Source organism: Ctenopharyngodon idella, chromosome 18 (genome assembly GCF_019924925.1).
Source record: "Ctenopharyngodon idella isolate HZGC_01 chromosome 18, HZGC01, whole genome shotgun sequence".
Classification (NCBI taxonomy): Eukaryota; Metazoa; Chordata; class Actinopteri; order Cypriniformes; family Xenocyprididae; genus Ctenopharyngodon; species Ctenopharyngodon idella.
In genome coordinates this window covers 2,334,604-2,346,445 of record NC_067237.1, presented here as the reverse complement: position 1 = coordinate 2,346,445, position 11,842 = coordinate 2,334,604, and the positions used below count along the sequence as shown (strand labels likewise).

General features: G+C 37.4%; 1 protein-coding gene across 10 annotated transcripts in view; it reads right to left on the bottom strand.

Moving 5' to 3' along the window:
- Positions 1–2,034: 2,034 nt before the first annotated feature.
- The window catches only part of ets1 (v-ets avian erythroblastosis virus E26 oncogene homolog 1), a 50,697-nt gene continuing 40,889 nt past the window's right edge, over positions 2,035–11,842 (bottom strand). For all 10 annotated transcript variants that reach the window (XM_051870183.1, XM_051870182.1, XM_051870177.1 and 7 more), the window contains 3 exons: positions 11,140–11,400; positions 6,167–6,285; positions 2,035–4,848 (listed from right to left, as the gene is read on the bottom strand). In XM_051870183.1, the coding sequence (XP_051726143.1) occupies positions 4,633–4,848; positions 6,167–6,285; positions 11,140–11,400 (596 nt within the window). In that variant the 3' untranslated portion in view covers positions 2,035–4,632. The remainder of the gene's footprint in view (positions 4,849–6,166; positions 6,286–11,139; positions 11,401–11,842) is intronic.

Sequence of the window (11,842 nt, the reverse complement as noted above, 5' to 3'; positions counted from 1 at the left end):
GTAACTCTCATTAGGGTATTAGTAGACTGATAGGTTAGGGTTAGTAAAATAAGTCACGTATAGTCAGTAGAATTTCTGTTAGGGAGCATGAAAATAAAGTGTTAGCAGATATTAAGCAGACAGTCTACTAATACTCTAATGACTGCTAGTTGACATGTAGTTGCAGTCACTTATAGTTAGTAGAACGTCTAAAGTCGACCATCGAAATAAAGTGTTACCCCTAAAATGAGTCAGAAATTTCCACTCACATACACCAAACTTTACAATTATATTCCTATCTATATTCTGAAGGCTTCAACAGTGGGATTTGTCAATATTTCACCTGATTTATATAACATTTTATTCCTAAAAATAAGAAAAATCTCTTTGAACCTGCAGGCTTTATCCACTGTTCACTGTTTTATCCAGATTTCTGTTCTGGAAATGTATGCATGTTTAATTAGACAATACTTAATTTGCATATTTAATCATAACATTTCAGAAAACTTGTAATACAAAGCAATTGTCTTGTTTATTCAGCTGGAAAAAAAAGTGTTTTTTTTGTGTTGTCGAAAAGAGCCCTGGAATAAAAATTGAATCCGGCAATGTTTTTTTTTTGTTTTGTTTTGTTTTTTTTTATGTCAAAAACAGAAACTACATCTAGTATACCAGAATATGATACGTCTCTAAATAGAAAATGCTGATTAGCAGAATATCTGACCACAATGACCGACTAAGAAAAGTCCTGACTATTTCTCATCTCAGAACATGGACATTCCCAGACCTAGTTACCAAATAACAATGGTAAAAAAAAATCACTTCTTGACCTGTGCTCCAATTATGCACAAACCACTGACTCTTTCTTTCCACAGAAGCGAGACCCGTACAATGATTTTCAGCTAAATTGTGAAGTCTATCATCCGTACCTTGGAGGTGAATCCCCTGCAAGTTCAAACGCAACAGCAGCAGCAGCGTAGGAACAAAAAACAAAAAACGGGCATGGACAGCTTAAGGTATGAATCTTTGCAAGGTAAAAACATTTCCCAGAAAATGGAGAATGAATGTAGAAATGAAAAGGGCAACCAGTGGGTTATAAACCCCAGACTGAAATGGCACATCAATAGTTTTTATGTACGCAACATACATAACCTACCAACACTTATGTGAAAAATACAATTTAGCATATCAATTTGATTGATAACGGTGAGACATTAGCAAATTGTCTAGTAATTGGTTCGTCTCTTTCAGAAACAAGAAAAACCGAACTGTACAAAGCAGTCACAAACTTGATTAATGGCCCAGAAATCCAAAATACTTCATTTTATGTCAACGTTTCTTTGCTTTGCATTGTTTGAAATGTTAAAACCCCCTAAAATTAGTTTAAATCAGATTTTGTTGCCTCAGACATTTGGACACTACTGTATGTGTGACTTTTTTATGCTTTGGCAATATAAACCCATATTTATACAGCCAAGAAAGCTTCTTTGGATCTTGATGGAGAGGACAAACAATGATAAGAAGAAGAGACAACCCTTGCCATTTGTAAGTTACATAATTGTGAATGGACTCGTTGTGCCTGCTCTGGTTCTTACGTCAGTGGGCTTTATTTAGGGTCTTCAGTGCACACACGATCAACCACAAATGAGCATATTCCCTAGCCCCTTCCTCGGAAGAGCCTGTAACTCATAAAAAAGCCCCGTATGATGCTGCACACAAATCTTAAGCATGAGAATCAGAAGTAACAGCCTGTCTTTCCGTGATACGACGGCTCTTGCTTGATGAAAAACTGCAGCTGCGGTATGTATGATGATTAGCAATGAAAGAAAGGAGCTGCTCATTTAACCAAGATTCATAATAAACAAAACCACAAATCTGCCGCAAAGCCTGCAGAGCGCTGCACAGAGAGGTGATAATTTGCATGCGTTAGCAACTTCATACCTGTGTTTATGTGAGTTACTCTGGGTTGATATGGGTGTGTCTTCCTTCGTGCTACTTTTGATTCAGCATTATTGCCAAAAGATTCAGTTTGAAATGAATAACGAAGCAACACATGGATCATTTTGTCCACATATATTTTAATAACATAACAATTTAAAGTACAATAAGAAATAGAAGCTACTGTTTATAAAACTCTCCAGCGGAACGTAATGATGGGCCAGCATCAGCCTTATCTATACAGAACTGTATAAGCAGACAGGTCTTTAAATTCCTTAAATTCAACTTTTTTTATTTTTTTTATTTTTCCTTTTCATTTTCATATAAAAGAAAAAAAAATCGCTACATTTTGTCCTGCGCTACCTTTTTTTTTTTTTTTTCCCACGAAAGCACCAGCTGTCTGCATCTCATATTTCAAAGTTTATAAAATATAAATTATTGAAAAATATCAAAATGTTTGTGAACTAAATACATTAAAATTCTCATTTTAACAAAAAAAAAAAAAAATACAGAAATATAAAATATACAAAATAAGGCAAAATTGTGGGGAAATAAAAACACTCCTCAGTATGAACAAGCATCTTTTCACACAAATGCATCACTTTTTACAATCAAGACAAAGACTGCATTATGATCTGGAACTTCTTAAAATAAGTCATGTTTCCATGTTACATGTCGCTGGCTTTCGGTGTGGTTTAAGAATATGTCAGGTAACATCACTGTGGGCTTTAACAAAAATCACGCTTCTGTCAGAGCATGCTCTCTCTTGCTATTTCAGTGAGAATTTTTAGCTTGTTCAGGTGATGTAGCACTTTTTTGTTGTTCATGACTAAAACGAGCTTAAAGACTTTATTCTGAGCTCTTGTGAATATGGTTTATTTTATGAAATGTTATCTGTAAAAATAGACAATTCCAAAGCTCCACCAATTAGGATGGGTAGCATCCGCCTGTGTAAACAATACGATTTGTTTTCTTAGAAGAACGTTCTTTACTTTGGCTTTTCCCACAAGGTCTTGTGTTCGAGACCCTTCCCACACAGTGAAACAGTCGAAATGCTGTGCTGAAGACGGCACAAAACGTACTGAAAATACTGGTAAAACTTTACATTTCAGTGTCAATGTTGCACATTTGTATGTGCAGTTTCTCTAAACGACTACATTTAAGGTATGTTATTCATTTCATGGAAACTGCACTATAACTGTGGCTTAAGTCACACCCAGCGATGACTAAATCAGTTCAATGGCCATAATACTGCATTTAAATGAACCATTACAAAACGCACTCCCATTTTCGATCTTGTGACATTTGTTAGCCAGTAGTAGCACATGCCATCATCTTTAAAGCTGCCGAAAGTATCAGCATGATCTGGTGGTCCTCCTATCTTAACATTATATCAGCCGCTACCATTAACAGTCACTTTCACAAACCATCTCGAAAATTAAACACCTCCTCAAAAGATCTTTCTTTGCCGCTGCAAAATCCATCTCACGTACTTTGACTATCCAGATGCATGCTGAAGCGTGCGCTTCTCCACATGGCTAAAGCGCACAAGATCGTTCACAAGGTTACAACACCTCGCATGGCGCGGGTTTATGGCTTTCGGTTCAGTCTAGCACTGCCAGCAAACCGTTTGATTGCGAAGAGGCCCAGTTGAATGACATTTCAGATGTCACCTTCCTACACATGTTTCAGTTTACCTTGAGAAGACACAGTAAGTTCATAAATGTGCTATATTAAGGCAAGACTTTATGAAAAAAATTATTCACATACAAACAAACCAAGGCAAGAACTGTTTGATGTCTTTTGTCTTAAAACAAGTGATGAAACGACACCAGCGGTGTCAAAAACTCTTTTTCACCACAAACGCGTGCGTGTGCTGCGACTGTCACCGTTGAGAAGCCAACGGCCGCTTTCATTTGTGTCTCTCAGTTTGACTGAGGTACGTCTCTTTCAACTGAAAAGGGTGAGACTCTGGTATCTATTTTGATCTGGTGATCAAAAACAGCATTTTCAGCTATGGACATTGTGGTAAGAGCAACCGAACGTGACCTTAAAAGAAGCGGAGAGAATATCTAAGCACAGTTCGACTTCAATAAACCTTCATCTTCTGCATATGAAAATGTACAAAACGGCGCAATCTCTGTCCGGACAGCATCTCAATACGATTGGTCTCTCCACAAATTAATACTGACACATACAGATCTTTAAGAAACAATAAAAAAAAAAAAAAAAAAAAAAAAATACAAAATAAAAACTTTTGGTCCGGCTGAGAACTCACTTCCTCCTGGTGGGTATGCAAGGAGACAGAAACAGTAAGTAACTTAATTGTAAATATTTCTGCGATATTCCTCTTGTCTCTAATTTTGGCAACGCGTTTAATAACAGGAGCATTCAGTCCAAGAAATGTCCATCTCTTTGTCCTCTGTTCCTTCCCGGTGTTTGTGCTACTGGGACAAAAACGGCAGTTCTACCTGAACTTAGAGTTTTCCCTTCCCCGCAGAACTATAAACAATATAGATGCACAAAGTCTACAGATTCTAAACTTTGGTAAATGTTTTGACGCTTCCTTTTGTGTCCCGTATGAGCTCAAAACAAGACTGGACCACGACTAAGTGATAAGATGGAATGTGATTGGACCCAGAAATGGACGACCCGTTTTTTCTTTTCTTTCCAGGGTCTGTGAGGGACTTTTTCAGCCTTTTACTACCCGTCCAAACTTTACTCATCCGTGTCCGGCTTGACATCTAACATGGTGTGGAGCTCTTCGGGAGTGTATCCCAGCAGGCTTTTCAAGTCACACACGAAGCGGTAGACATAGCGCTTGCCGGACGTCTTGTGGATGATGTTTTTGTCATAGTAGTAGCGTAGACCACGACTCAACTTCTCATAGTTCATCTTGGGCTTGTTTTTCCTCTTGCCCCATCTACGTGCAACCTAGAGGTCAGGGAGACACGGGTCAGGATCAGGAACCCACAGAAAGAATCATTGGCAAAATACGTGCCATGCTGCTCTCTCACTTACAGTGGTTGCATAGTGATTGTATCAGGTACACTAGAGATAGACCAATAGTTGGTTTTCAACTGATAAATGGCACCGTGTGGTTGGTGTCTGAAGAACAACAGCCCAAACTAGCTACTACTTTTTAATCAATAAAATTGGTTCTGTATTTTGGTAATATAAGCATAAGAAAAACTACATTTCAATCATGACACCTCTCAGAATAGTTTTAGCATGTTATTGAATATGGCAATGTTAATGTATTTGGTCTTGGTGGACTAGACCTGCTACACTGCTTCTGCAGAGCAAGTATGGACTTGCAACTGCTAATAGATACACAGACACACTGCTGTGAGCATGTAAGATATGCTGCAGCTGCATAAATAGACATATACATTTTGTAGCAGATCTAGGCAGGTGGAGCTGGGGGAGGTGGAGGAGTTCAGAGGAACTGTGATTACACGCTGCAGGACTAATTTACAGCAAACACTGCTTTCTCAACATTTAAATAGTCTGGGTTAATTTCATTGGCTGCAGGATCAGCAGGAACCAATCAGCTTGTGCCATGCAGTAATGAAGTGATTGCTACCATCAGCCTGCGCCATCTAGAGTTTTATGACTGAACTATGTCAACTAACTCATTACTCTCAGTATCAGCAGACATTAGGTTAGGGTTAGTAGAATAAAATTAGATGTACTTGCAAAGTTACTTATAGATAGTATAATGTCTGTTGTGGGACCATCACTTTTTTTGTAAAAAAAAAAAAAAAAATAAATAAAACATATTGGTCAACCTCTAAAATGATTTCCACATTGTACTATGGTATTTAATTATTTAATGTATTTCAAAGACATCTTTAATTACTACAACAGTACCAGTGTTACTGTATATATATATATATATATATATAGTTAAAGTTTTGGTAATTTTGTTGTGTTTTTGTTATTTTTATAAGTTTTATTTTTTAAATGTCAATTTAGTTATTATTAATAACATGCTAAATATTAATTTTAGTTATGGTTTTAGTTTTAGATTCAGTTAGCTACGATAACCCTGTATAGTCCCATGTCCAAAATAAAACAAAACGTAAACAAATAAAAAGTTATTTAAATTGAGCAAAGATAATTTTTTTTAAAATCAATTTTGTTTCTAATTTTGAATTTCTTTTTTTTTTTCTCTCTCTCTCTCTCTCTCTCTGAGTCAATCCTTCCCCAACTCTACAGAGAGCGTGTGGTTGAGTGTGTAACACGTCACCTCATCAGGGTCGGAAAGCTTGAACTCCCAGCCGTCTCCAGTCCAGCTGATGAAGGACTGGCAGGATTTGTCTGTCAAGAGCTCCAACAGAAACTGCCAGAGTTGGATGGGTCCGCTGCCTGAATCAAGAAAAAAAAAACACGACTTAATATAATCCTATGGAGAATGTTCACAACAAAATGCCCATTGATCTCATTGACAGTATGCATCATATGTCAAAGTACCATTCTAGATTCCCTTCTATACTACTGTATTAAGTATTAAAGAAATGTTAGATTTCATATCACGGTCCAAACGGTTTCACATGCCATTAGCTTTATGTCACGCTGCATGAAAACAGAGACCGGCGTGACACAATGGAGTATTGACTGGCTACTGCACCAGACTGCATGTCCTACTTGAGCTTTGGACTCTTTATGTGAATTCCAAACCACTGACATCATTCGGATTTTGCCCCAAGGCTAAATATCTGGCGGATAAATGCGTTTGATCACGCAAGCCATGATGTATATGTCTGCACGTCGCTCGGGTGCATTTGAAAGCACACATATGTGTGATGTCTACATGTGTGTGAACGGCTGTGTGGGTGTGAGAGAGAGAAGTCCTTGGTGGCCATCTGCAAAACAAGAGGTTTTTCTCACAAGCTTTAGCACTGCATTCGCCTTAACCATGATGGGGTCAACTTTAAAGACTTTAGCCTTTCTGCACGGTGACATATTTAAGGAGACATCTGAAATATTGCAATCGTGCATCTTAATGCATTTGATTGTGAGAAGCGATTTATGGACTAGCGTGAAGGGTTTCTGTGGTCGCGTTGACCTATAGAGATCCTGCAAGGGCTTCACAGCATGTAGGCAGCAGCAAAGCAGCTCGTGTACCCGTCTAGATAAGTTTTGGTTTTTCTTCATCTTGTGGTTTGAGAGCATTAAAATGAACGTCACTTCATATCACACCTGCTGCAAAACAAGAGCGAAACAAAAAAAATATTCTAATTCCCTGCAAACATCAAGTCCTGCGAGTCTAGGGATGCACTAGTACCAGATTTTTACATTTATCAGTAGAGCATCAGTATTGGATATTTAATTGTGCATGCTCATTTTCCCTATTTTTACATTCAGATTGCCTCTGATGTCGTCATCTCAAAGCAAACCTCGAAATTAATATTTGTTTTTCATATTTTATGTTACAATGTTGTGATGCCTAAATTCACTAGTAGCATTTAAAATCATTTTATTTTTTATGCATTTAAACAAAATAGTATAGGATTTTATTCTCATTTATCATTTTCAGCAATAACAAAATAAAATAAAAATAGTGCAACCCCTCATTTCTATGCATCCTTTCTTTCTAAATTAGGCTTATTTTGCCAAGTATTACACACAATCAATGTCACATTACTTTCGGCAAAGATTGTGTGCTACATTTATTCAGTTATCTTACCATCATAATTCTTTTGGTGAATTGGGTGGTAAAGCAAAGCAATGCACATGCAAAATAAATGGTGATAACAGCAGTCACAACTCATTCTTAGTGAATTCCCCACTGTGCGTTACATCCGGCTAAAAATATCCCTGCCGATAATGCAATAAAACACTAATGCAATTCTGAAACAGATTATCTCATCAACAATTCAACAGTTCATTCTAACCCTCTCCCTCTCTGTCTGCCTGCCTCTCCTTGTCTCCATCTAAACATATGAATCACCAAAATCACTCATCTGGATCAATGTAGTAATCTGTTTATGTAGGTAAATGCATTAAAACACATTCCACACGCACGGCTACTGTAACACACCCTCATTAGACCCCAAAGGAGCCGGGAATGGAAAGCAATCGGTCTGTTCTCTACATGCCTAAACCAAACCCTCAGACTGACAGAAATCCAGCGCTGACTTTCAGCAGAGATTTAAAAGTACATTAAGGCCACTTTGCTTGAAGTAAGAGCATGATTACAAGCAAAGGCAAGGATTTGAGGTAGATCTGTGAAAAGCAACTTGGAGCTAAAGCATTGGGCTTGAAGTTATAGTTCACATTAAACATCACGTTCGTTGTACACAAAAGAAGATGTTTAGCAGAATGTTCACGCTGCACTTTTTCCATACAATAAAAGTGAATGGAGAGCAAAACACAACAAAAGCACCATAAAAGTAGAAAAAGTAACGAAAACACTTTTCAGTAAGCTTCCATTTGTTAACATTACAAGAACTAACAAGTATTTATTCATCTTAGTTAATGTAAATTTCAACATTAAAGGGATAGTTCACCCAAAAATGAAAATTTTGCCATCATTTACTCACCCTCAAGTTGTTCCAAACCTGTATACAAAGGAAGATATTTAGAAGAATGTTTACCAAGCAGATCTCGCTCCCCCATTGACTACCATAGTATTTTTTTTTTTCCTACTATGGTAGTCAGTGGGGGGCGAGATCTTCTTGGTTACAAACATTTTTCCAAATATCTTCCTCAGCAAAACAAAGAAATTTATACAGGTTTGGAACAACTTGAGGGTGAGTAAATGATGACAGAATTGTCATTTTAGGGTGAACTATCCGTTTAACTAATGCATTATTAAAATCAAAGGTTGTATCTGTTATATTATTTAATGGAACTGAGCTAACATGGACTAACAACTAACAGTTGTATTTTATTAACTAACATTAACAATGATTAATAAGTACTATAATAAATGTATTACTCATGGTAAGTTAACACATTAGGTTAACTAATGGAACATTATTGTAAAGTGTTACCAAAGTAGTTATGTCATTGGTTCTTTAGTGTCTTAAAACTATAATTTTGGTCTATTTTCACATAAAGCTATCATATTGTTTTAGAAGAACTGAACTAGTGTCTGTAGTCATATAAACTACTTTTATGGCACTTCTGTGGTGCTTTTCTCCATCCACTTTCAAAAAACAGGGAGAACATTCTGCTAAACATCCTTCAGTGGTCTACAGTCTAAATGATGACAAAGTTTTTAATTAATTTTTTTTTTTTTTTTTTTGAGTGAACTGTCCCTTTAATGTGTGCGTGCGTCTATCAGGAAGCCGCCCTATAAAGTTAAAAATCAGCCGTCGCTGAAGAAAGTGTGTTGCGGTACTGTGGTTGTGTTGCTCTCCTCACAGATCTGATGGATTTGTACTTGCATATGTGATTAATGATGACAAACACGAAAACCTCAGAGCTCTGCGAGCAAATGGATCTTTTTTGTCACTTGCTGACTTTATCTACCTCATCTCTGAACTCTGTTGTGTTGACACTGCGGCTAACACTAGTAAAAACAGGTAGTTCAGCCTATATAAATGTATTTCTTTGCAGTATGCATACGCACATATACACAGAAACAAACACAACAAAACAGATACAAACAAATGCGCAATTTACACTCTGCTGCAGAAAACATCCACAATATGTCTCTTTTTTTAGCTCGGATCTAGCATAGAGAATTCCACATGAAAACCAACTCAGGTACATGCAAAACGGTCCTTTATAAGTTCAAAGGAACCTAAAATAGAAATGAAATGTGCCACACATTGAGTGGGCTCTGTGTTCTTTCTTTTACGGTAGGGGAGTGTATTCTTTTCTGTTGCATTTTCAGATATATGACATGAGCAGGTAGGTTTGAGACGTATGGCACAAGGTTAAAAAAGCCCCTCGAAGATGGGCCGATAAAGGAGCTCTCATCTTAAGTGCACAGGGCTGCTATCACTTTGTGCTGTTGCCAAGACGACCTGGGAAATGGGTTGAGATGTGGGCCGCAGATAAGGAGTACAAGATGAAAACAGCGGAGAAAGAAACGGAGTGCTGGTGGCAGTGACAAAAGCGACAAGAGAGAGACAGAGAGAACGCCTGCCTCTATTTTGACTTGAAGAAAGCCGGGGTGTGGCATGTTTGCTGGGTACACGAGCTGCACGAAGAAGCCGCTGCAGCAGTTGTGCTAAGAAAAAGATTGAGATGACATTCTTACAGCATGTAACAAATGTGGCTCTGTGGTTACGATGTGCACCAATGCATTCAAAACTGGTGCACGACACTTTTTCACTGATCCAGTAGCAACTATGTCCCAGTAAGACATTTAGCAGGAAACACGCACGTACTTGTAATTCCAAATGCTTCCTAGTTGCAGAATTCAGTTTTTCATTACAGATATTTCATTTAATTTGACATGTGTATGTATATTAAATGGGTTGTGATAAAATATATGGAATAACAAATATGGTATAAAATATGATATTGTATATATCAAATAGCATCATACGATTTTGATTTGATATGGTATGAGATATATATTTAAGGTATGCTATATGGAATAACACATGTGGTTTTTGATATGATATGGTATACAGTATATGGTTTGTGATATGATATATAATATGATATATGGAATAACATATATGGTTTTTGATATGACATGGTATACACTATATGGCATGGTACGTGATATTCCATATATCATATTATATGGTTTTTGATATATGATATGTGATATGTCTGGAAGCTTGTTTTTGCCACAGAATAAAACTTAAAAGAAGATTTATTAGATAATTAGGACTTTTTCCCATCACAATTATGACGTTTTTTCTCGCAATTCGGACTTTTTTTCTCGCAATTGCAATTTATATTACGCAATTCTGACTTCTTTTCTCAGAATTGTGAGATATAAACTTGCAATTGCGAGTTAAAGTCCATTTTTTTTCTCAGAATTGCTCACAATTCTGACTTTATTTCGAAACCATTCCTCCTCTGAAATACACTTAAGTGCTGGTGTTCCCCAGGGTTCAGTTTTTGGTCCAGTACTGTTTTCCTTTTATATGCTTCTATAAAGTTGTCATCTCAGTCCTTGATGGCTTTCAGTATGAATCTAAAACTTTGATATATCTCAAGGTACTGGCTTTCTCTCTTATGCATTAAACCCAAATGAGTCAGAATTCAAATGAGCAGGTAGTGAGTGACTGAACGTGGGTTAATGCTGACCTGTGTACCCAGCGAGCGCAGCTGCCGGGATGACCGGTTTGTCCTTGCTGAGGTCCGAGCGCTCCCGCACGTAGTCTTTGAAGGTGCCCTTTGGTTTGTGTCCGTGCAGTGCAGTGGGATAGTCCTCCGAGTCAAAGCTGTCGTAGGAGGGAACTCTCTGTAGGCTGTTGAACGACGACTGACTACTCCAGGACTGCGTCAGCCTGTCGCAGCTCTCGAAACTGTCGATGCTCTCAAATGAATCTTGACCTCCCAGCTTACCTGAGATGGAGATTTCAGTGTTATTAAACATTATTCACAGGCATTTTCCATTCCACATATTCAAACAGACAGGGTTTGCTGTATGGAAAAGAGGAGCATGTAAATTCTTCAAAATATCTTCACAGAACAGTTGTGAACAGATGTATGCAGAATTATCCTAAATGTATATATTATAACTTAATGAATTAATTTAAGTGACGTCAAATCACAAAGAAGTTGCTCATTTGATGAAATCCATGGAATATAGGACCCTGATCTTATATTTCTAACCAAAGACCAATGTCTTTTGTTATAGAGGGTGCAAAGTTTTCAGCGACTACACCAGCCAGCGAAGTTCACAAGCGGTCTAGACCCAACCACGTGGAAAAATCTAGAACTGCTCCACACCACACTGTGTTTCTCTTACACAATATCCATGTGGAAATATTTGTGTTTTCTCTAA